Here is a 26,461-nt window from a genome sequence, read left to right as displayed (position 1 = left end):
ACTCCAACATTTGTTGGCGGAAAGTTGGACAACAATTGTCTGATGGATTAACGGTCAGATTTTATGCAGTCTGTAATCACACAATCTGCCGAAAATCTGATTGTGTGTACGAGGCATTACAGTCAATAACCAGCTTAATAGATTCCTCCATCCACACAATGAAGATAGATTGAGGAATTCCTCCAAGATCATACAGATATCATATAATGGAATTATGGAGATGAGGAGATAACTCACGGTCTGTAACATTTAGAGTGACGGGATCACTGATATCACCGGTATTGATCCGGCACTGGTAATCTCCACTGTCTCGCTCTGCTGAAGATTTGATCTGAAGGATCTGTTCATCTCCTGGTATTGTTCTCCCATCTTTGTACCAGTGATAGGTCCGGGGCTTCAATGGTACAGTAGACGGCACATCACATCTTAGAGTCACATCATCACCTTGTAGTACATTCCCCCAGTTGGGTGTGAAGGTCACCTCCGGTCTGATGGCACCTCCTATAGAAGAGGAGATCACACATAACCACATCAATAGCACAATGTTCAATAATGACATTCTGAAGATAAGAGATTCTGTTTGAAAAGCAAAAACATTCACTTTACACTCCAGAAAGACAAAGCCATTAACATTCTATAATTAGAAGAAAGAACTCAGCGGAGAAGTAAATTCTGGAGGATGATAAACACCACAATCACACATTGCAGCAGGCAGAAGAGGAGTGTATATAGAGACTGTACATGGTTAAAGTGTCCCTGAAGAATCGTTCTTCCAGTCAAGTGGACATCCCATAATATCCGTATTCCTATCCAAGTTTTATCCTCTCAATAAAACATAAAAATCAAGCACTGGACTGTTTCCTGACTCAAGTGTGCTGTGAAAATGCGATGTGCCTGGCTGTGCAGTGTGGGGGATCCCTTTCTACTTGCGGCTTCTTAGGGGGTGCGCTACACATATATTTTGTGAGGGGAATTGTTGCTAAACCTCAGAAGTGAAATATGAACAAAGCATAACCCTGTATAGTGTGTACTTGTCTCAGTCCAGAGCACTAAGTGTCATCTCTCTCTGCTGCTTCATTCCTCTGCTATCAGCATGAATCACTTCTGAAAAGTTTTCCTGACACCAAGAGAAAAATGGTGACAGGGGAGTGACCATCAGCAGATTGACAGCCTCAGAGCTGTTTCTGTGAGCTGTGTGAATCTAGGTGTGTCTCTTCCCTCCAATCAGCTCTCAGAGACCCCACTGACCTCTGCAGAGTATAACATCACCCTTTTTTCTGAATGCTTGGACAAGCTTTATAAATTCTGGACTTTGAACGGATGTAGAGAAGAGAAGACTGCAGATAAACAGGTACAACCTATGTAGGAGGATTTGTCTCATCTCTGTGTATCACCTGAGGCCGGTCACTTTACTGGGGATATGGAAGGGTTTACAACCGCTTTAAAAAAAAAAGTTTGTGGCTTAAATCTATACCCTGGTCTAAGGCTAATCATTAAATTTGAGTCGAAGTGCTCGTTATACATTAAAAGCTCTTTAAATGAAACCCTAAAAATATATTTATATATAAATGTCTGGCCAAGTTGCCATCCTCAGCTACTTACCTCTGTGTCTTTATCTGGAGCTGAAATGCAGCCAACAGCTGTTTGTTTCTTGCTGACAGCAGAAAATGTTGTCTCCGCCCCCATCCATCCAATAATAACATTGATCCCCATACTGAGCCCTTCATCCATCCCCAGATCCTCGTACTATCCCCAGGATGTGCCGTGTTATATGGACTCACCTTTCACAGAGACCGAGACTTCATCTGAGAACTCATACGAACCAGAACTATCAGAAAATACTATTCGTTTAGAACATTTATAATGTCCGGATGTGTTTGAGTTCCGTATTCAGAAAGTGGATCTAGAGTCCGGGAATTCTGATTTTATCTCTTCATTATTCTTGTAAAATCTTGTTTGAAAGCCAATAAAATCCTTATTATGATGACATCTCAGAGTCAGGGGGTCTCCTTCATAGATGGCAGATGGAGGTCTCTGCAGGAGGACATAACCTGGAAAAAATGTAAAAAAAAAAGTGAGTACGGAGTGCAAAATATAAGGAAAATCGCAATATCTGAATAACAGCAGCCTGACTGATATAGAGAAATCCTCCAGATATCCCAATTATGACAAAAATACAAATAATAGACCAGCTGGAGCTTCCTCCTATAGACTAAGAAAAGGGGTAATGGTCCTGGTAGTCACGCTGGTACTACTAGCACACCTCCCAACTTTCTGAGATTGGAACGAGGGACACCTATTAGCAAAAGCATGTAGGCATAGGACACACCTCCTGCCACGCCCCCTTAACCGCTTCCCGCCCGCCGTACGCCAAGTGACGTCCTCTGTTTTGAGCAGGGAGATCTGAATGATGCCTGTAGCTACAGGCATCGTTCAGATATCGTCTTTTAGAGCCGGCAAATCTGTGCACCATAAGAATGATCATAGGGGCTGTTCCGCCGCTTGATCCTTCTTACGGGAGGCGAGAGGGGACGTCCCTCCCCCTCCCGCCGCCCTCTACGATCGGTGAATCAGTCACAGGATCCGCCGGCCCCGGATGTTCAGAATAGATATTTACGGCGGACCAGATGGTTGCCGGAATCTCTATGATCGTTCGGAGGCCGGGCGCGATGTTATGACGTCACGCCCGGCCTCTGTATTAAAAAAACAGCACCGCTTCAACTGAGAAGCCGAGATCATTTTTTGTTTTTGTTTATTTATTTCAGGCTTCCCAGAGGAAAGAGGTGAGATGTGGGGTCTTATTGACCCCATATCTCACTGTAAAGAGGACCTGTCATGTCATATTCCTATTACAAGGGATGTTTACATTCCTTGTAATAGAAATAAAAGTGATCAAAAAATTTTGGGAGGGAAAAAAAGCGTCAAGTTAAAATAAATAAAGTAAAATTAACAATAAAAAAAAAACATTTTTTTAAAGCGCCCCTGTCCCCGTGAGCTTGCACGCAGAAGTGAGCGCATACGGTAAGTCCCGCCCACATATGAAAATGGTGTTCAAACCACACATGTGAGGTATCGCCGTGATTGTTAGAGCGAGAGCAATAATTTTGGTCCTAGAACTCTGTAAGTCAAAACATGAAACCAGTAAAAAATTTTAAAGCGTCGCCTATGTAGATTTTTAAATAGCAAAGTTTGGCGCCATTCCACGAGCGTGTGCAATTTTGAAGTGTGACATGTTAGGTATCTATTTACTTAGTGTAACTTCATCTTTCACATTATGGAAAAATATTGGGCTAATTTTATACAAAACTGTTTTTTTCCCGGGGGGGGGGGGGGGGGGGGGCACGCAGGTGGTAAGCAATTTTTCGCAGGCAAAGGCTGTTGTTGGCGTTTCAATCATCATGGCACCATGGTTGATATGGTGTGAGGGTGATCGAAGCGTATTGTTTCTATTGTTACATTCTAATATAAAATTAAGTGGTTCAACTCACCATAATTCAGAATCAGTGGGAGCCCTGGGTGTGTCACTTGCCACATCTCCTGCCACCAGATGCAGCTTTTTAACTTGCCACCATCACCTGCCTCTAGATGTGGATTGTCACTTGCCATGTCACCTGCCACCATTTACAGATTGTCACTTGCCACATCACTTGTCACATCACCTGCCACCATTTGCAGATTGTCATTTGCCACGTCACTTGTCACATCACCTGCCACCATTTACAGATTGTCACTTGCCACATCACTTGTCACGTCACCTGCCACCATTTGCAGATTGTCACTTGCCACGTCACTTGTCACGTCACCTGCCACCATTTGCAGATTGTCACTTGCCACGTCACTTGTCACATCACCTGCCACCATTTACAGATTGTCACTTGCCACGTCACTTGTCACGTCACCTGCCACCATTTGCAGATTGTCACTTGCCACCATTTGCAGATTGTCACTTGCCACGTCACTTGTCACATCACCTGCCACCATTTACAGATTGTCACTTGCCACGTCACTTGTCACGTCACCTGCCACCATTTGCAGATCGTCACTTGCCATGTCACTTGCCACCATTTGCCGATTTTCACATGCCACGTCACCTGCCCCTTGATGCAGATTGTCACTTGCCACATCACCTGCCACCATTTGCAGATTGCCACATCACCTGCCACCATTTGCAGATTGTCACTTGCCAGGTCACCTGCCACCATTTGCAGATTGTCACTTGCCACGTCACCTGCCACCATTTTCAGATTGTCACTTGCCACATCTCCTGCCACCATTTGCAGATTGTCACTTGCCACGTCACCTGCCACCTGATGCAGATTGTCACTTGCCACGTCACCTGCCACCTGATGCGGATTGTCAATTACCATGTCACCTGCCACTATTTGCAGATAGCTACGTCACCTGCCACCATTTTCCAGATTGTCACTTGCCACGTCACCTGCCACCATTTGCAGATTGTCACTTGCCATGTCTCCTGCCACCATTTGCAGATTGTCACTTGCCATGTCTCCTGCCACCATTTGCAGATTGTCACTTGCCACGTCACCTGTCCCTTGATGCAGATTGTCACTTGCCACATCACCTGCCACCATTTGCAGATTGCCACGTCACCTGTCACCATTTGAATATTGTCACTTGCCACGTCTCCTGCCACCATTTGCAGATTGTCACTTGCCACCTCACCTGCCACCTGATGCGGATTGTCACTTGCCACGTCACCTGCCACCATTTGCAGATTGTCACCTGCTGCCATTTGCAGATTGTCACTTGCCACGTCACCTGCCACCATTTGCAGATTGTCACCTGCCACCATTTGCAAATTGTCACTTGCCACTTCACTTGTCAGGTCACCTCTCATCTTGAATGTGAAGCATTTTAGGGTGTGCCCCCCAAGTATGTTTTTGTATATTGTATGAACCCTGACCAGGTCTCTTGGGCTGGAGCACCCCTCCCCCTTCTCATTACCTCTTATTAGTGGCCACCAGTGCATAGGAGGAATCCCTTCAGTTCTCCCACATAGAGCAGTTTGTCTCCCATGGTTGAGATGCAGGTTATTTCATTCTATTACTAGGGTAGCACCCACAAATTTGGGGTACTTTGTTGCAGTAAGTGGGCTTAGCACTATATGACCATATAGTGTGACCAAACCCCCGTATTTTTGAATGTGTTCCGGTGTTTTTAACTAACCTTGCAGGATAAATGTCATTTTTGTATGTGTGCGCTGTAATCTGTTTTGTACTGTGTTTGGTCTCATAGCAGCACCATCTTGAATGTAAAGTATTTTAGGGTGTGCCCCCCAAGTATGTTTTTGTATATTGTTACATCACCTGCCACCTGATGCGGATTGTCACTTGCCACGTCACCTGCCACCATTAGCAGACTGTCACTTGCCACGTCACCTGCCACTAGATGTGGGTTGTCACTTGCCAACTGATGTGGATTGTCACTTGCAATGCCAGCCAGTGCCACCAAATGTGCATTGTCACTGCATTGGTGGCAGGCTGGAAGCACTGATCCATTCAATGAGAGCAGGAGAGCGGAGATGTGGGGTGGGCAGTGAGAGATGATGTCATCTCTGCTCATCCGGCCGCTTGTCTCTCTCCTCCACCTCTAAGGCAGCCCTCTCGCCCACCATAACCGCCACACGCTGGTTAGGCAGAGACCCTGCGGCAAGAGACTCGGGGCTATGGGCTCCAGATTCTGGGCTACAGCCTCGATAGCCACTGTTGGAAGGCAACATGATTTAATATCATATTTCTGGAGTTTCTTTCTGGTTGATACAACCAAGCATTTGCTTTCCTGGGGGCGGTCTGTAATGTCTTTGTAGCAGATCTGAAAGAAGAGATCAGGCCTCCATCAAAGCTGAACAACTCTTGGTTCCGGACCGTCTGTTGCTATAACACAATCTCTTTTATTACTATACTACTTGTGTGTTGTCTTAATCATTGTACTTCATAAACGAATCTGAAGGGTAAATATAAATGAATAAATGTAACACGGAATTTAACCCCTTGTTACACATATCAGAAGTGAGGCCAAGTGAACAGGAATGATGACACAATCTGCTGCTCAAGTTTTCTCTGTGAAAAGTTTCTTTTCAGAAAAGAAGCCACCAGAATAGTTACAGTACATAGTTTGTCTGGTTGAAAAAAGACACAAGTCCATCTAATTCAACCAAAAAAAAATTATACAATCCCATATACACAATCCTATACCCACAGTTGATCCAGAGGAAGGCAAAAAACCCCAGCAAAGCATGATCCAATTTGCTACAGCAGGGAAAAAAATTCCTTTCTAATCTCCTGAGAAGCAATTGGATTTTCCCTGGATCAACTTTACCTATAAATGTCAGTAACATTATATGATGTACATTTAGGAAAGAATCTAGACCTTTCCTAAAGCAATCTACGGAGCTGGTCAGAACCCCCTCTGGAGGGAGTCTATTCCACATTTTCACAGCTCTTACTGTGAAGAAACCTTTCCATATTTGGAGATGAAATCTTTTTTCCTCCAGATGTAAAGAGTGCCCCCTTGTCCTCTGTGATGACCTTAAAGTGAATAACTCAACACCAAGTTCACTATATGAACCCCTTATATAATTATACATGAAGATCATATCCTCCTTATGTATTTATACATGGAGATCATATGCCCCCTTATGTATTTAAACATAATGATCATATTCCCCCTTATGTATCTATACATGGTGATCATATCCCCCTTATGTATTTTTTTATACATGGTGATAATACCCCCCTTATGTATTTATACATGGTGATCATATCCCCCTTATGTATTTATACATGGAGATCATATCCCCCTTATGTATTTATACATGGTGATAATACCCCCCTTATGTATTTATACATGGTGATCATATCCCCCTTATGTATTTATACATGGTGATAATACCCCCCTTATGTATTTATACATGGTGATCATATCCCCCTTATGTATTTATACATGGAGATCATATCCCCCTTATGTATTTATACATGGTGATCATATTCCCCCCTTATGTATTTATACATGGAGATCATATCGCTCTTATGTATTTATTAGGATTGCACCAATACTACTTTTTTAAGACCGGTTACAAGTACAGGTACAACTACTCACTGATACCGATTACCAATACTTTTTTTTAATGTCAAGTGACAGTTTTGGCACTGAAGGCTGGCACTGATAGGCGGCACTGGTATGTGGCACTGACTGATGGGCATTGATTTGTAGCACTGATAGGTGGCACTGACTGATGGGCACTGATATGTGGCACTGACTGATGGGCACTGATAGGTGGCACTGACTGATGGCCACTGATTTGTAGCACTTATGGCTGGCACTGATAGATGGCACTTATGGGCACTGATAGGTGTCATTGATATGTGGCGCTTCCTGGTGGGCACTGATTTGCAGCACTAATAGGTGGCACTGACCGATGAGCACTGATGGCTGGCACTGATGGGTGGCACTGATATGTGGCACAAACTGATGGGCACTGATTTGCAGCACTGATAGGTGGCGCTAACTGATGGGCACTGATGGCTGGCACTGATGGGTGGTACTGATATGTGGCACTTACTGATGGGCACTGATTTGCAGTACTGGTATGTGGCACTTATGGGCAATGATAGGTGGAACTGATTGGTAGGCAGTGTCACTAAAATGCAGCACTTATAATTACTGGCAGCTTGGCATGATATGACACCTTTGTACACCCTGCACTCGGCCTCAATAAGCCTAGTCAGAACACAGCAGCAGACATCTTGTTACACCCATTCTATATAGTTAGTGAACTATATGGGCTGGGTGTAACACGATGTCCGCTTCCGCCTTCTGACTGCAGGCTTACTTAGGCCGAGTGCAGGGTGTACCAAGATGAGCGTCACATTGTACAGTCTCTGACGGAGACACAGGCCATCACTTCCATTAACAATGCTGACGGCCCGGGTCACCGATTCTGACGAGCGGCTCATGCGGCTGCGATCCACACCCCTGCCCCAGCCAGCTTACGTTCCGCTGCCAGGACTCGCGCTCCGCTCCGCACTCTACGTCCACTCCGCTCACTGACTTCCGGGAGCCTTTTCATGCAAAAGGTATCGGGTGAAGCATCGGGAACATTTGCCCGAGTACAAGTACTCGGGCAAATACTCGGTATTGGCACCAATACCGATACTAGTATCGGTATCGGTGTAACCCTAGTATTTATACATGGTGATCGTACCCCCCCTTATGTATTTATACCTGGTGATCATATCCAAAGGGCTAATGTTGTGTTTGGTGAGCACTGATTCCGAGCATGCGTGTCTGTACTTTCAACTTTTGTGTGACGGACTTGTGTGCACACGATAGGAAAATCTGACAACAGACTGTTGTCCGCCGAAAATTGACTAGCCTGCCATCCAATATTTGTTGGCGGAAAGTTGGACAACAATTGTCTGATGGAGCGTACTAACGGTGGGATTTTAGGCCAACAGTCTGTCATCACACAATTTCCTGCCAAAAATCTGATTGTGTGTACGAGGCTTTACAGTCAATACCCAGCTTAATAGATTCCTCCATCCACACAATGAAGATAGATTGAGGAATTCCTCCAAGATCATACAGACATCATATAATGGAGATGAGAAGATAACTCACGGTTTGTAACATTTAGAGTGACGGGATCACTGATATCATCGGTATTGATCCGGCACTGATAATCTCCACTGTCCCGCTCTGCTGAAGATTTGATCTGAAGGATCTGTTCATCTCTGTGTGTTGTTCTCCCATCTTTGTACCAGTGATAGGTCCGGGGTTCCTCTGGTACAGTAGATGGCAACTCACATCTTAGAGTCACATCATCACCTTGTAGTACATTCCCCCAGTTGGGTGTGAAGGTCACCACCGGTCTGATGGCACCTCCTATAGAAGAGGAGATCACACATAACCACATCAATAGCACAATGTTCAGTAATGACATTCTGAAGATGAGAGATTCTGTTTGAAAAGCAAAAACATTCACTTTACACTCCAGAAAGACAAAGAAAGCCATAAACATTCTATAGATAGAAGAAGAAAGAAGAACTCAGCGGTGAAGTAAATTCTGGAGGATGATAAACACCACACTCACACATTGCGTCAGCAGGCATCCAACACACCCAGCAATGAGTTGTATTTACTAAAAGGAGTAGAGTATGTTCACTTTGAAACAATTCTGCTCTGGAAATTTTTACCCCCTTCATGACCAGGCCATTTTCTTCTATTTGGCACTGCGCTACTTTAACTGGCAGTTGCGCGTTTCATGCAACACTGTGCGCACATTACATTTTTATCTTTTTTTTTTCACTCAAATAGATGGTATTTGATCACCACTGCGTTTTTTATTTTTTGCGAAAATTTTGAAAAAAGATTTTGAAAAAAAAATATTTTCTACTTTCTGTCATAATAAATATAAATAAAAATCAAATTTCATCACACCTTTAGGCCAAAATGTATTCTGCTACATGTCTTTGATAAAAAAAAATCCCAATAAGTATATATTGCTTGGTTTGTGTGAAAGTTATAGAGTCCACAATCGATGAGATATATATTTGAAAATTGATCAGTCCTGATATACTGACGGCCGATCTCTCCCTAAAATGTCAGGACAGTACAGATACCCCTCAAATGACCCCTTTTGGAAAGTAGACAGTCTGAGGCATTTAGTAGGAGGCATGGTGTGAGCTTTATGAAGTTGTAATTTTTTGTCACAATTTTTATCAAAATGCTCAGATAATCCATTCCAGTGGCACTGCTAGTGTATGCAGTACCACATGTAACCAGAGGTGCGGGGGCGCCGGAGACATTTGGAAACAGTCGGAGAGCACTCAGAGTTGCTCAGATGCACTCGGAAAGGCTCGGAGACACTCGGGAACGGAGTGTTTCCAGGTATTTCCGAGCGGCTCCAAACGGCTCTGAACAGCTCTGAGTGTCACTGCATCTCTTTTACAGAAATGGCATCTAAAATCAAATAAATATGGAAGATAACAAGCTCCTATAAAGAGCAAAGAGAATATCATGAAATTCAAAGTTAAAGAAGAGATCATTTTGGAAGAATATTGGACAAAAGATTTATACTTCATATTCATGACTGTTTTATCTTGTTCAACAAGGTTTTTCTAACCTAACAGAACTTGAAGAAGAAAGTTTAAGACATATTATGAAAAAAATGAATCAGAAGAAATGTTATCTATCTATTATAGATAAATCATTTAGGACTTAAACATTTGTCCACAACACACATTTTTTGATTATCCAATTATTCTGATATTAATGTTCATATTAAGTTAGGATTATCATTATTATTTTTATTTATTTTTCCTTATTCATATATTGAATATTTTTAGGTTACAACTGCACAATCATTCTAGTTAACAGAAGAACTTTTTTTAATAACTTAAGAAACATATCACTCTTAGAAGAACAATGGAAAGTTATGACAAGTTTTAGAGTGTAAAATATATTTCCAAAGAGCTAAACTATTATTTGGACACAAATATGGAAATATAATGTTACATCCTTTACTTATTTTAATTATTATTATTGATATTAGTCATTATGTTATACATTTTTAAAATCTATACCATTTTTTTAAGAAGTTGAGTAGATAGATCTATCAGGAGTTAAAAGTAAAGAGAAAATCATTTAGAGGGAGAGTTATTTCTAGCTGCTTCAGTTCTGAGGAATATTGTGTCCAATCATTTGATACAAGGATGTGTTTATGTTATATGAATGATATTTGAAAGTATTAATAATAATTTAATATGATTAATCATAATTTAGGGGGGATTGTTGGAATATTGTTCCAAATTCATAATTCGGCACTTATAGGTGTTATATTATATTCATGGCAAGCTTGCAAAACATTTTTGGTTTTATGATTAGTCATAATAAATATAGTATGTGTGAATAACCTTGATCAAATGTTCAGTAAAATAGATCCTCATCTAAAGCTGAATATTGCTAGAAGTATCTGGTGTATGTAGTTAGTTTGAGAATGACATATAAGGTATCTGATATAGAATGTCAAGGGAGGTCCAGAATAAACCAGTATTTATGTAGTTAGAGGAATAATACATATTTGTTTATATCCCGTTAAGTTAGTTTAGTGTAGTCTCAGTCATATTAATAAGTATTTGTATATAGTTACTTAATGTAGTTAAAGTTGGTAATATGTGTTCATAATAGTAGATGTTTGGTTATATGACATTACATGATCAGCACTAGGGATGAGCCGAACACCCTCCTGTTCGGTTCGCAGCAGAACATGCAAACAGGCAAAAAATTCGACAGAACACACGAACACCGTTAAAGTCTATGGGAAGCGAACATGAAAAATCAAAAGTGCTAATTTTAAAGGCTTATATGCAAATTATTGCCATAAAAATGGTTTGGGGACCCGGGTCCTGCCCCAGGGGACATGTATCAATGAAAAAAAAAATTTAAATAACGGCCATTTTTTTCGGGAACAGTGATTGTTTTAACCACTTGAGCCCCGGACCATTATGCTGCCTAAGGACCAGAGGTCTTTTTCCAATTTGGCACTGCGTCGCTTTAACTGCTAATTGCGCGGTTATGCAATGCTGTACCCAAACGAAATTTGCGTCCTTTTCTTCCCACAAATAGAGCTTTCTTTTGATGGTATTTGATCACTTCTGCAGTTTTTATTTTTTGCGCTATAAACGGAAAAAGACCGAAAATTTTGAAAAAAAATGATATTTTCTACTTTTTGTTATAAAAAAAATCCAATAAACTCAATTTTAGTCATACATTTAGGCCAAAATGTATTCGGCCACATGTCTTTGGTAAAAAAAATGTCAATAAGCGTATATTTATTGGTTTGCGCAAAAGTTATAGCGTCTACAAACTAGGGTACATTTTCTGGAATTTACACAGCTTTTAGTTTATGACTGCCTATGTCATTTCTTGAGGTGCTAAAATGGCAGGGCAGTACAAAACCCCCCCAAATGACCCCATTTTGGAAAGTAGACACCCCAAGGAAATTGCTGATAGGCATGTTGAACCCATTGAATATTTATTTTTTTTGTCCCAAGTGATTGAATAATGACAAAAAAAAAAAAAAAAAAAATATTTACAAAAAGTTGTCACTAAATGATATATTGCTCACACAGGCCATGGGCCTATGTGGAATTGCACCCCAAAATATATTCAGCTACTTCTCCTGAGTACGGGGATACCACATGTGTGGGACTTTTTGGGAGCCTAGCCGCGTATGGGACCCCGAAAACCAATCACCGCCTTCAGGATTTCTAAGGGTGTAACTTTTTGATTTCACTCTTCACTGCCTATCACAGTTTCGGAGGCCATGGAATGCCCAGGTGGCACAACCCCCCCCCAAATGACCCCATTTTGGAAAGTAGACACCCCAAGCTATTTGCTGAGAGGCATATTGAGTCCATGGAATATTTTATATTTTGACACAAGTTGCGGGAAAGTGACACTTTTTTTTTTTTTTTTTTTTTTTTTGCACAAAGTTGTCACTAAATGATATATTGCTCACACAGGCCATGGGCCTATGTGGAATTGCACCCCAAAATACATTTAGCTGCTTCTCCTGAGTATGGGGATACCACATGTGTGGGACTTTTTGGGAGCCTAGCCGCGTACGGGGCCCCGAAAACCAATCACCGCCTTCAGCGTTTTTAAGGGCGTGAATTTTTGATTTTACTCTTCACTGCCTAACACCGTTTCGGAGGCCATGGAATGCCCAGGTGGCACAAACCCCCCCCAAATGACCCCATTTTGGAAAGTAGACACCCCAAGCTATTTGCTGAGAGGCATGGTGAGTATTTTGCAGCTCTCATTTGTTTTTGAAAATGAAGAAAGACAAGAAAAAACTTTTTTTTTTTTTCTTTTTTCAAATTTCAAAACTTTGTGACAAAAAGTGAGGTCTGCAAAATACTCACTATACCTCTCAGCAAATAGCTTGGGGTGTCTACTTTCCAAAATGGGGTCATTTGGGGGGGTTTTGTGCCACCTGGGCATTCCATGGCCTCCGAAACTGTGATAGGCAGTGAAGAGTTAAATCAAAAATTCACGCCCCTTAGAAAGCCTGAAGGCGGTGCTTGGTTTTCGGGGTCCCGTACACGGCTAGGCTCCCAAAAAGTCTCACACATGTGGTATCCCCGTACTCAGGAGAAGCAGCAGAATGTATTTTGGGGTGTAATTTCACATATTCCCATGGCATGTTTGAGCAATATATCATTTAGTGACAACTTTGTGCAAAAAAAAAAAAAAAAAAAAAAAAATTTGTCTCTTTCCCGCAACTTGTGTCGCAATATAAAATATTCCATGGACTCGACATGCCTCTCAGCAAATAGCTTGGGGTGTCTACTTTCCAAAATGGGGTCATTTGGGGGGGTTTTGAACTGTCCTGGCATTTTATGCACAACATTTAGAAGCTTATGTCACACATCACCCACTCTTCTAACCACTTGAAGACAAAGCCCTTTCTGACACTTATTTTTTACATGAAAAAGTTTTTTTTTTTTTGCAAGAAAATTACTTTGAACCCCCAAACATTATATATTTTTTTAAAGCAAATGCCCTACAGATTAAAATGGTGGGTGTTTCATTTTTTTTTTTCACACAGTATTTGCGCAGCGATTTTTCAAACGCATTTTTTGGGGAAAAAACACACTTTTTTAAATTTTAATGCACTAAAACACACTATATTGTCCAAATGTTTGATGAAATAAAAAAGATGATCTTAGACCGAGTACATGGATACCAAACATGACATGCTTTACAATTGCGCACAAACGTGCAGTGGCAACAAAATAAATACATTTTTAAAAGCCTTTAAAAGCCTTTACAGGTTACCACTTTAGATCTACAGAGGAGGTCTACTGCAAAAATTACTGCCCTCGATCTGACCTTCGCGGCGATACCTCACATGCATGGTGCAATTGCTGTTTACGTTTGACGACAGACCGCCGCTTGCGTTCGCCTTAGCGCAAGAGCAGGGGGCGACAGGGGTGCTTTTTTTTTTTTTTTTTTTTTTCTTTATTATTTTTTTGCTTTTTTATCTTATTTTTAAACTGTTCCTTTCATTTTTTTTTTTTTTAAATCATTTTTATTGTTATCTCGGGGAATGTAAATATCCCCTATGATAGCAATAGGTAGTGACAGGTACTCTTTTTTGAAAAAATTGGGGTCTATTAGACCCTAGATCTCTCCTCTGCCCTCAAAGCATCTGACCACACCAAGATCGGTGTGATAAAATGCTTCCCCAATTTCCCAATGGCGCTATTTACATCCGGCGAAATCTAAGTCATAAAATGCTCGTAGCTTCCGGTTTCTTAGGCCATAGAGATGTTTGGAGCCACTCTTGTCTCTGATCAGCTCTATGGTCAGCTGGCTGAATCACCGGCTGCATTCTCAGGTTCCCTGTTGAGACAGGAGAGCCAGAGAAAAACACGGAAGACGGTGGGGGGGGGCATTCCCTCCCACGGCTTGTAAAGGCAGTCTAGAGGCTAATTAGCCGCTAGGATTGCTTTTACATGAAAGCCGACCGCTGGCTGAAAAGAATTATACCAAGATGATACCTAAACCTGCAGGCATCATTCTGGTATAACCACTCAAAGTTATGAATGGCGTACCTGAAGACAAAAAAATGGTTAACAATAAAGCACAGTAAACAATAAAGTATAAATAATTACATACCTGAAAAACAAACATGATAAAACATAATAACAATAACAATAACAATAAAACACTGCAGAATAGAATACAGTAAAAAAAGAGCAGAACAATAGAGAGAGAGAATAGAGAGAGAGAACAATAAAACGACAACTATTTTTTTTTATTTTATATATATATATTTTTTTTTTACACTTTTTTTGTAACTAACTTTTATAACTGTAACCGGTTCCAGGTTCGGGTCTCTCAAAATGCGATGGCATCTTGGGAGACCCTGTGAAAGTGTGCCTAGTCTGTGCAATGCTGTACCCTACGCTAATACTCAACTAGTGTATGGTAGCGTTCAAAACATTCACCAATGCAAAGACCAGGATTGTCAGGACAGAAGGGACAATAATAGCGGGTGTCACGCCTATATCCGCGTTTGCTGCAGACACAACATCTTTTTGGGGGGGGTTCGTTGGGTAGGGGTACTCGGGAGCACATAAAAATGCCTCTCATGCAGCCGACTGCATTTCGTTGGGGGATGTGAATGGGGGAAGTACGGGCGCTGCAGAAGTGGTGGGTTCCCAATTAGGATTGGCGAATGCAGCAGGAAGGGCACTATGGGCACGACGGGCCTGTGTTTGTCTTTTTGGTGGCAGCGGGACACTACTTGTGCTTGTCACCTCACCAGCTTGAACTGCACTTATGGGACTCGCCACATCACCAAGTGTTACTGCAGTGCTGGTTTGACTACGACCGGGGTGTACTAGGCCGCTGGTGCTTGCCAGTTCAATAAAAAGCTTCCAAAAAAACTGTTAGCGATCGCAGGGATCAGGCCTGACTCTGCGAACGCTGCAGTTATGCGTTTAGTGTTTTGTAAGTGACAGTGATCGATCGATACTGCACTTGGGTGGGCTGGACTGGGCCGGGCGGAGGGGCAAAACGCAGGTGCTAGCAGGTATCTGGGTTGATCCCGCTAACACTGCGTTTTTGGGAACCCTAAACTGCTGGGGACGCTAGTATAGATCTGATCTGATCGGATCAGATATTGATCCGTTCAGATACTATACCACTAAAGGAGGCGTATGCTGCGTGCGTGGGTGTTAGCGGTACTGGCGCTAACCTGACGCTGCCTGGGGCCGGTGCTTGCTAGTTCACCAAAATGCTACCAAAAAAACTGTTAGCGATCGCAGGGATCAGGCCTGACTCTGCGAACGCTGCAGTTATGCGTTTAGTGCCTTGTAAGTGTCAGTGATCGATCGATACTGCACTTGGGTGGGCTGGGCTGGGCCGGGCGGAGGGGCACAACGCAGGTGCTAGCAGGTATCTGGGCTGATCCCGCTAACACTGCGTTTTTGGGAACCCTAAACTGCTGGGGACGCTAGTATAGATCTGATCGGATCAGATATTGATCCGATCAGATACTATACCACTAAGGGAGGTGTACGGTGCGTGCGTGGGTGTTAGCGGTACTGGCGCTAACCTGACGCTGCCTGGTGCTTGCTTGCCAGTTCACCAAAATGCTACCAAAAAAACTGTTAGCGATCGCAGGGATCAGGCCTGACTCTGCGAACGCTGCAGTTATGCGTTTAGTGTTTTGTAAGTGACAGTGATCGATCGATACTGCACTTGGGTGGGCTGGGCGGAGGGGCAAAACGCAGGTGCTAGCGGGTATCTGGGCTGATCCCGCTAACACTGTGTTTTTGGGAACCCTAAACTGCTGGGGACGCTAGTATAGATCTGATCAGATCAGATATTGATCCGATCAGATACTATACCACTAAGGGAGGCGCATGCTGCGTGCGTGGGTGTTAGCGGTACTGGCGCTAATCTGACGCTGCCTGGGGCGACGCATATCACCGCCGGGCGATCAGGGGGCTAAACCTTTATTAGGTAATAAACGGCGGGTGCCCTGACACTATAAAAAATAAACGAACTAACCTGCGTCACCCGTAACGGTTATACGGTGATCAGTGGTGAAAGGGTTAACTAGGGGGCAATCAAGGGGTTAAAACATTTATTAGGTAGTATATGGGGGTCCCTGACGCTATAAAACGCTGACGGCGAACCTAAATATTTACCTCACTAACTAGCGTCACCAGCGACACTAATACAGCGATCAGAAAAATGATCGCTTAGCAACACTGGTGACAGGGGGTGATCAAGGGGTTAAAACTTTATTAGGGGGGGTTAGGGGGGTACCCTAGACCTAAAGGGGGGTAATACTCACTGTCCCAACACTGTAACTGTCACAAACTGACACTATGCAGTAATCAGAAAAAAAAAAAAAAAAAAAAAAAAAAAAACCTGCTGGTGTCAGTTTGTGACAGGGGGGGGGGGGGTGATTGGGGGGGGATCGGGGGGCGATCGGGGGGGGGATCGGGGTGTTTTGTATGCCTGGCATGTTCTACTGTGTGTGTAGTGTGTTGTGCACTCACATTGATGTCTTCTCCCCTCGGCGCTGGAACGGAAAATACCGAGCCGAGGGGAGATGACATCATTTCCTTTGCTGCTGTTTAGCATACAGCAGCAAAGGAGTGTTCCCATTGGCCGGCGGCGATCGCGAGGGGGGGGCCACGAACGGATGGCCTCCCCCTCATCTCGGATCGCCGGGGAACAGAACGGGACCGCTTCGGGCACCGGGGGGGGGTCCGATCGGACCCCCCACCCGCGAGAGGCAAATCACGTACATGTACGTGATTTTGCCTGCCCGTGCCGCCTTGCCGACGTAAATCGGCGTTAGGCGGTCCTTAAGTGGTTAAGGCTTAAAGTGAAACAATAAAAATGAAATATTCCTTTAAATATCATGCCTGAGGGGTGTCTATAGTATGCCTGCAAAGTGGCGCATTTTTCCTGTGTCTAGAACAGTACCACAGCAAAATGACATTTCTAAAGGAAAAATCGTTATTTAAAACTGATCATGGCTGTAATGAATTGTCGGGTCTTGGCTATATAGATAAAACTCATTGAAAAAAAGAGCATGGGATCCCCCCCAGTCCATTAGCAGGCCCTTTGGGTCTGGTATGAGTATTAAGGGGAACCCCCAAACCAAAATTTTAAAAAAATTGCGTGGGGGTCCCCCTAAAATCCATACCAGGCCCTTCAGGTCTGGTATGGATTTTAAGGGGAACCCTGCTCCAAATTTTTTTTAAAAATGGCGTGGGGTAGCCCCCAAGATCCAGCGCCCCCCTTCTGAACCATACCAGGCTACATGCCCTCAACATGGGGAGGGTGCTTTGGGGTCTGACCCCAAAGCACCTTGTCCCCATGTTGATGGGGACAAGGGCCTCATCCCCACAACCCTTACCTGGTGGTTGTGGGAGTATGCAGGAATCTGGAAGCCCCCTTTAACAAGAGGACCCCAGATCCCAGCCTCCCCCCTGTGTGAATTGGTGATGAGGTACCCAATCATACCCCTACCATTTCACAAAAAAAGTGTCAAAATGGTAAAAAAAGACAAGATACAGCTTGGGACAAGTCCTTTATTAAAAAATAAAAAAATAAAAATGTCCCATGATATAAGTTCACGCCGCCCGACGGACCGGAAAAAAAAACGCAATGGATCCACCTCCATGGGAGGCTCTCGCCGACTGATGTGTCTTCTCTGTGACAGTTCTTATATAACTGAAGGCGGGGCCACCCGGTGGCGTAACTGGGTGACCCTGCCCCCCTCTGATGCCATGTCGGCGACCCCGAAGGTCGATACCTTTTCCTAAAAGGAAAACTATATGAAATGGAATGTACCCTGGCAAACATCTATTGCCCCAATAAGAACCCAGCAAATTATCTGAAGCAGGTCATGGGGAAGTTAATGGGTTTTAAAAAGGGAAGTGTGATTATGACAGGAGATTTAAATTTTTGCTTGGAACCAAGAATTGACAGTACGTCGCGGGCACAGGGGACTAGGAATGTACAGTTGAAAAATAATAAAAAATAAATTGTATTAGTGTCAATTGCTGGATATTTGGAGAATGCAGCATCCTAAGATTCAGGATTATACGTTCTACTCCCCTGTGCACGCGACATACTCAAGGATCGACTGCATAATGGTCGAACACAGGCTACTGGAATTGGTGACTAAGAGGAATATCACCGTAAACGGTGACCCCGCCCCCTCTGACAACACGGGGAAACCCATAGGGATACCCCCGTGCGTCAGAGGGGGGCAGGGTCACTGGGTGGCCCCGCCCTCCATTATATAAGAACTGTCACCTCAACAGAAGCATCACACAGTGGAACACTCCCACTGAGGCAGATCATGCGGAGGACAAATCGGAGAAGAAGCCGGAGGAAGATGCCGGTCAAGAAGACTGGAGGAAGAAGCGGGGGAAGAAGAAAATGGAGGAAGAAGAAGAACACCAAAGGAAGACCAGAAGAAAGAAAATGGAAGAAGAAGCAGGGAAAGAAGAAGAAATTAATAAAGGAATTGTCAAAAACCGTCTCTTGTCTTTTTTAACATTGTTGACACTTTTTTGTGAAATGGTAGGGGTACATTTGTACTCCATTAACAATTCACACAGGGGGAGCAGGATCTGGGGGTCCCCTTGTTAAAGGGGGCTTCCAGATTCCAATAAGCCCCCCACCCGCAGACCCCCACAACCACCGGGCAAGGGTTGTCGGGATGAGGCCCTTCTCCCCATCAACATGGGGACAAGGTGCTTTGGGCATGTGGCCTGGTACGGTTTAGGTACAGTACTGTACGGTTCAGTTCAGCGCTCTCTTGTGCCCCTCTCTTTTCCTGCGGCCTGCCAGGTTGCATGCTCGGATAAGGGTCTGGATATGGATTTTTGGGGGGACCCCACGCCATTTCTTTTAAAAATTTTGGCACGGGGTTCCCCTTAAAATCCATACAAGATCTGGTATGGATTTTGAGGGGGACCCCCACGCCATTTTTTTTTTAATTTTTCCTTTAGACTTTTTTTCCTTTAGAAATGTCATTTTGCTGTCAGACTGTTTTAAACACGGGAAACATGCGCCACTTTACAGGCATACTATAGACACCCCCAGGTACGAAATTTAAAGGAACACTTTTATTAATTCACTTTAAGCATTATTAAAATCACTGCTCCTGAAAACAGCCGTTTTTAAAACATTTTTTTGCATTTATACATGTCCCCTGGGGTAGGACCCAGGTCCCCAAACACTTTTTATGACAATAGCTTGCATATAAGCCTTTAAAATGAGCACTTTTGATTTCTCCCATAGATTTTTCAAGGGTGTTCCGCGGCTTTCGAATTTGCGAACACCCCAAATTCTTCGATATTCTGCGAATGGCCGAACAGCCCATCCCTACTCACGAGTAATGGAGTGGGCAAGGGAAAAAAATTAAAATAGATGGGTACAAACTGAGAACACAATGAGTGATACACGGTTGGGTAGAATCATTTGGATTCCACCTCAATATAGAGCACTGGGTGAGCATACACATGCAATGACATAAAATGTACTTAGAATTTGGGATCTAATATATAAACATGGCAAATGGAAATACAACTCTCCATTAATACCACTAAAAGAAACAAATTAATTCACACTGGGAAAAGGGAAATTAGATGGAGCTTGGATAAAAAAAAAGGAAAATGCACAATTAAAGGATATAACGGAAAAGGGGAAAATATGCACAATTTACGAATTAACCACAGCCCCCGGAAGATTTGGCTGCTCAATGACCAGGCCATTTTTTGCGATGCGGCACTGCGTCGCTTTAACTGACAATTGTGCTGTCGTGCGACGCTGTACCCAAACAAAATTAACGTCCTTTTATTCCCACAAATAGAGCTTTCTTTTGGTGGTATTTGATCACCTCCAACGGGTTTTTATTTTTGCGTTATAAACAAAAGAAGAGCGACCATTTTGAAAAAAACACAATATCTTTTACTTTTTGCCGTAATAAATATCCCACATTTTTTTCAAAAAAACAAATTTTTTCCTCAGTTTAGGCCGATATGTATTCTTCTACATATTTGTGGTAAAAAAAATCACAATAAGCGTATATTGATTGGTTTGCACAAAAGTTATAGCGTCTACAAAATAAGGGATAGATTTATGGCATTTTTATTATTAGTCTTTTTTACTAGTAATGGCGTCAATCTGCGCTTTTTATCGGGACTGCAATATTGCGACGGACAAATTGGACACTTTTGACACATTTTTGGGACCATTGACAATTATACAGCGATCAGTGCTATAAAAATGCACTGATTACTGTATAAATGTAACTGGCAGGGAAGGGGTTAACACTAGGGGGCGATCAAGGGGTTAACTGTGTTCCCTGACTGTGTTCTAACTGTAGGGGGGAGGGGACTGTCTAGGAGGAGAGAGAGATTGGTGTTCATACATAGTATGAACACACAATCTGTCTCCTCTCCCCGGAGAGGACGGAGATCTGTGTGCGCGTGTGCCCCTAGTGGCCAAAAGGCGAAGCGACGTAAGGTAACGTCGTTCCGCCCAGCTGTGCATTCTGCCTCAGTAAAACTGCGGCGGCTGGTTGGCAATCAGTTAAAACACAAGACAGATTTGATAGTGATTAGTGAATGGCGGTACCTCCAGTTGGAGCACTGTGTCACAACATTGCCACAACCATTAAGATCAGCGGAAGACCTAAGGCCGCTGGAGAGTATGGCAACAAACACAAAAAATGGTATATCATGGATTTATAAAATTCTGATGGAGATGGTAGAACTGGAGGTTCTGCCTCACATAAAAAATGGGAAAAAGAATTGGGAGCCCGAGGGAATAAACAAAAATTTGGAAAAATATTGAGACTGGTACATAGCTCTGCAGTAGACACCAACACAGTTGAGATGAACTACAAATGCCTTACAAGGTGGTATATAACCCCAGACAAAATAAGTAAATATCAAATAGGGAAATCACCACACTGTAAAGTAAAGAGGTAAAGTATTGGGAACAATGGCACACATTTGGTAGGATTGCCCAAAAAATAAAAAGCTATTGGAGAGAGATTTTACAGCTAATAAAAGAAATCACCAAGAGATAAATGATTGGCTAGCAAGGGTAGAAGAGACATATAACATGGAATACTTGAGACACTGTGGAGTGGAGGGAATGGAGGGAATGATAAATAGATGGAAAAATTGGAAGTCGTTCAAAAGAACGATGAGATATGTGGAGGCGGTAGGAGCATAAGATTGGGTGAATAGGGAGAACTGGGAGAAAGGGAGAGAAAACTCAGACAGGGAATTGATGGAGAAGTGAGGGAAGAGGATGGGGAGGGATTGAGGAGCAGGGGGGGGATTCACGGAGGGGTTGTAAAATGTATACACGAAATGTAATCAATTTACGTAATTGATTGAGAGAAAGAAAAAGGCTTAGGCATGAAAGGGTTAAATACTTACTAACAGGTCAGTTTTTGGACAGTCACACCCAGGCCATGCCCACTTTCTGGTGTAGCCCTTCCCCTAAATTGTCACACCCAGGCCATGCCCACTTCCTGGTGTAGCCCTTCCCTTAAATAGTCACACCCAGGCCATGCCCACTTTCTGGTGTAACCCTTCCCCTAAATAGTCACACCCAGGCCATGCCCACTTCCTGGTGTAGCCCTTCCCCTCAATAGTCACACCCAGGCCATGCCCACTTTCTGGTGTAGCCCTTCCCCTAAATAGCCACACCCAGGCCATGCCCAATTTCTGGTGTAGTCCTTCCCCTAAATAGTCAGACCCAGGCCATGCCCACTTTCTGGTGTAGCCCTTCCCCTAAATAGCCACACCCAGGCCATGCCCACTTTCTGGTGTAGTCCTTCCCCTAAATAGTCAGACCCAGGCCATGCCCACTTCCTGGTGTAGCCCTTCCCCTCAATAGTCACACCCAGGCCATGCCCACTTTCTGGTATAGCCCTCCCCCTAAATATGCAGGACCCACCCTCTAGCAACCACAATTTTCTCTTTTAATACCCTTTGCTCAGCTAATGTGCATGTGCAGAAACTCAAATAGAGAGGATACCTGAGACATCCCAGGACACAGCATTATTGGAAAAAAGTCTGAGATGTGGGATTGTCTGAGGAACATTCAGAAAAAATATATTTCTTACCTTCCTAGTTGTTTATTTGGAGCAGAATTATACACAGGACTCTATAGGCAGCTTTTTTTTTCATTCAGATAGAGTCAGGGACAGTGTTTTAGAAATATAAAATTTACCACCAAAGCCTTGATAACTTTAACTTTTTTTAGGACGGAGTGTGCAAATGAGATCAGCACAGTACAGACAGGTAAACTCTCCACCCTAAGATTACATACAGGGGGAAGTTAAGCAGAATTTTTAAAGCAAGTAAAAATCAGTAAAATCTAAGCAGTGAAGTATTTTTAATTATTCTATGTGATTGGGAGCTTGTAAGAAAAAAAAGTAGATGTTATCCTACTTTGGCTGCAAATGTGGAAATATACTTCAACCTTTTTTTTTTTTTTTGCAGAGGGCTTTATTTAATTTCATTTGCAACTGTTTTAATTGAGTACGAAGTTAAAACAAATACCAGTAATCAAAGTAAACAAATAATGATAATAAAAAAAATGGTGTGCTAATTCAAGGAGCTAAACAGCAAGAAATGCAGTAATATGTGATAATGTGCGATAATGATGTGAAACAATGATAAAGTGTGCTAATTCAAGAAGCTATGCAGCAAAAATAAACAAATATACATAAATGACTATCCCTAATACTTGCTTATTAATTATTAAAATCAAAGTAAACAGTTTATCTACACACACAATTACACACATTAATACTAATATTACTTGCTTTAGTAATTAATTAATTTCAACTATTATTTTTTATGGTATATTCCCAATCCCGGTTTTGCACTTACCAGATTTTCCCATCATGAGTACTGTGAAAAGAAAACACAAAATGTAAAGTTTCCTATATATCTTCTACATATCACCTATATCTAAGGAGTCCCCTCTTGCCTATGTAGACTGCTGAGCAAGGTCCATAAAAACATGGATGAGCAAGTTTGGGGTGGAGGAACTTGACTGGCCTACACAGAGTCCTGACCTCAACCCGATAGAACACCTTTGGGATGAATTAATGCCTGACCTCACAAATGGGCTTCTGGAAGAATGGTCAAACATTCCCATAGACACACTCCTAAACCTTGTGGACAGCCTTCCCAGAAGAGTTGAAGCTGTTATAGCTGCAAAGGGTGGGCCAACTCAATATTGAACCCTATGGGCAAAGACTGGGATGCCATTAAAGTTCATGTGCGTTTAAAGGCAGGCGTACCAATACTTTTGGTAATATAGTGTAGGAGGGGCTTTGCATAGGCAGGAGGGGTCCACCCCCTTTTGCCTGCCTGGAGCCCCTACCATAATTTAGTGTTCCTCTCCCTTCTATCTGGAATCTGCAGTCATGTCAGCTGTATATATATTTTAGAAATAAGCTGAACTGGGAAAAAAGTGAGGTGAAGTAACAATCTAACTCAGCCTTTGTCAACCAGGGTGCCTTGAGGTTTCCTCAGGGATGCCTTGGGGTTTCTTCAGGGTGCCTTTGCAAAATGCCTAAAAATTGCCCAAAAATTGTATACAAGCCGGCGTGTGGATGAAGCCTTTTAGTTACAAAAAGCCACAGGTTTTCGTGGTTACAACCTTCTAACCGCCGGCGTCCTAACAACCAATGACATCATCCGTTAATATGAAGTATGTCAGTCGCCTGCACAGCATCCTGTTTTGACCCTCCCCTGCCCCTCTCCATCAGCTTTGGGGTCACATTAGCTGAGAGATGGAGAAAAACTGATGGAGAAGAGAAACATTGGAATACTAGTCACTACCAGTGTGCAAAGATATATTTTTGGAAAAATAAATCACCTCTAACGTTGGGTGTTCTATGTGTGGATGTTGCTGCATTATGTAAAACTATTATAATAGTTTTTAAATTTTAGAATGGGGTGTCTCGAGATTGTCTGTATTTTTTAAAGGTGCCTTCACTGAAAAAAGGTTGAGAAACACTCATCTAACTTATTTCAATTATTTTAAATTGGGCCCAATATTAACCACTTCAGCACTGGAAGGTTCACCCCATTCATGCCCAGGCCATTTTTTGGGATACGGCACTGCGGTACTTTAACTGACAATTGCGCGGTCGTGCGACGTTGTACCCAAACAAAATTGATGTAATTTTCCCACAAATAGAGCTTTCTTTTGGTGGTATTTGATCACCTCTGTGGATTTTGCAGGAAGTATAAAACAGCACATTGCTGCTTTCAGAAGAGAACCCTGTGTGTTTGTTTACCTACATAGGGCTCTCTTTGGTAATGTCTAGACCCAATCATCGGGTGCTGGCCACCAACCAGCAGCCGGCAGCTGCTGATTGGTTGTTGCTGCAGCCAATCGCAGCACAGCCAGGTGGCAGGGGAGCACGGGCTCCCTCTCTACCCGGATGCGTGGATTACGTACTAGGTACTTGATCCAGCGCAGAGCGGCCGCCCAGCTGCAGTATATCTATGGTGGGCAGTCTGCAAGTTTTTACTTACTGATTGATACAAGTTTGTGTTTGTTGTGTGTGTTCTGTGTGTTATGTATTGTGTTGTATGTTCTGTTTTCTGTGTGTTATGTATTGTGTTGTATGTTCTGTTTTCTGTGTGTTATGTATTGTGTTGTATGTTCTGTTTTCTCTGTGTTATGTATTGTGTTGTATGTTCTGTTTGCTGTGTGTTATGTATTGTGTTGTATGTTCTATTTGCTGTGTGTTAGGTATTGTGTGTATGTTCTTGCTGTGTGTTATATATTATGTTGTATGTACTGTGTTTGCTGTGTGTTATATATTTTGTATGTACTGTGTTTGCTGTGTGTTATATATTATGTTGTATATAGTGCGTTTGCTGTGTGTTATATATTATGTTGTATGTACTGTGTTTGCTGTGGGTTATGTATTGTGTTGTATGTTCTGTTTGCTGTGTGTTATGTATTGTGTTGTATGTAATGTGTTTGCTGTGTGTTATATATTGTGTTGTATGTACTGTGTTTGTTGTGTGTTATGTATTGTGCTGTATGTTCTGCTTGATGTGTGTTATGTATTGTGTTGTATGTTCTGTTTGCTGTGTGTTATCTATTGTGTTGTTTGTACTGTGTTTGCTGTGTGTAATGTATTGTGTTGTATATTCTGTTTGCTGTGTGTTATGCATTGTGTCGTATGTTCTGCTTGCTGTGTGTTATATATTGTGTTATATTTACTGTGTTTGCTGTGTGTTATGCATTGTGTTGTATGTTCTGTTTGCTGTGTGTTATGTATTGTATTGTATGTCATGTGTTGGCTGTGTGTTATGTATTGTGTTGTATATTTTGTTTACTGCGTGTTATGTATTGTGTTGTATGTTCTGTTTGCTTTGTGTTTTGTATTGTGTTGTATATTCGGTTTGCTGTGTGTTATGTATTGTGTTGTATTGTATGTAATGTGTTTACTGTGTGTTATGTATTGTGTTGTATCTACTGTGTTTGCTGTGTGTTATGTGTTGTGTGTTGTGTTTGCTGTGTGATGTGTTCAGTGATTTGCACTTTGTGTTGTGTTTGTGTATGTTTTATATTGTATGTGTGTTATGTGTTTTATGTGTGTTATAGTTCATGGGTCTCTTTGTTGGTGTAACACACAAAATTCTCTCAGATGAAACACAGATAAGATATAGAAGAAATGTCTTTGTACTTACAGGGGAATATGATGATGATGAAGGTAGACATGGTGGCCGTGTCCAGCAAGCTCTGAGCTTCTGTCAGTAAAGCAGAAGTTATGACGCTTCTAACTTCCTGAGTTTTATACATAGGAAATATCATGATTTCTAAATCCAAG

At 42.5% G+C, this 26,461-nt stretch overlaps 2 protein-coding genes across 2 annotated transcripts in view; both read right to left on the bottom strand.

Moving 5' to 3' along the window:
* The window catches only part of LOC141116684 (uncharacterized), a 218,410-nt gene that overhangs the window by 24,252 nt on the left and 167,697 nt on the right, over positions 1-26,461 (bottom strand). The window contains exon 6 of the mRNA XM_073609075.1: positions 238-501. Coding sequence (XP_073465176.1) covers positions 238-501 — 264 coding nt within the window. The remainder of the gene's footprint in view (positions 1-237; positions 502-26,461) is intronic.
* On the bottom strand, positions 1,891-26,461 carry LOC141117544 (high affinity immunoglobulin gamma Fc receptor I-like). The gene is made up of 4 exons (XM_073610442.1): positions 26,322-26,461; positions 23,490-23,510; positions 8,641-8,904; positions 1,891-2,051 (listed from the first exon to the last, which is right to left on the bottom strand). Exons 1-4 carry the CDS (start codon positions 26,443-26,445, stop codon positions 1,891-1,893), a joined length of 570 nt encoding a protein of 189 aa, XP_073466543.1. The 5' UTR covers positions 26,446-26,461.

The sequence above is a fragment of the Aquarana catesbeiana genome, linkage group LG13 (genome assembly GCF_042186555.1).
Source record: "Aquarana catesbeiana isolate 2022-GZ linkage group LG13, ASM4218655v1, whole genome shotgun sequence".
Lineage (NCBI taxonomy): Eukaryota > Metazoa > Chordata > Amphibia > Anura > Ranidae > Aquarana > Aquarana catesbeiana.
This window is presented reverse-complemented; position numbering and strand designations above follow the sequence as displayed.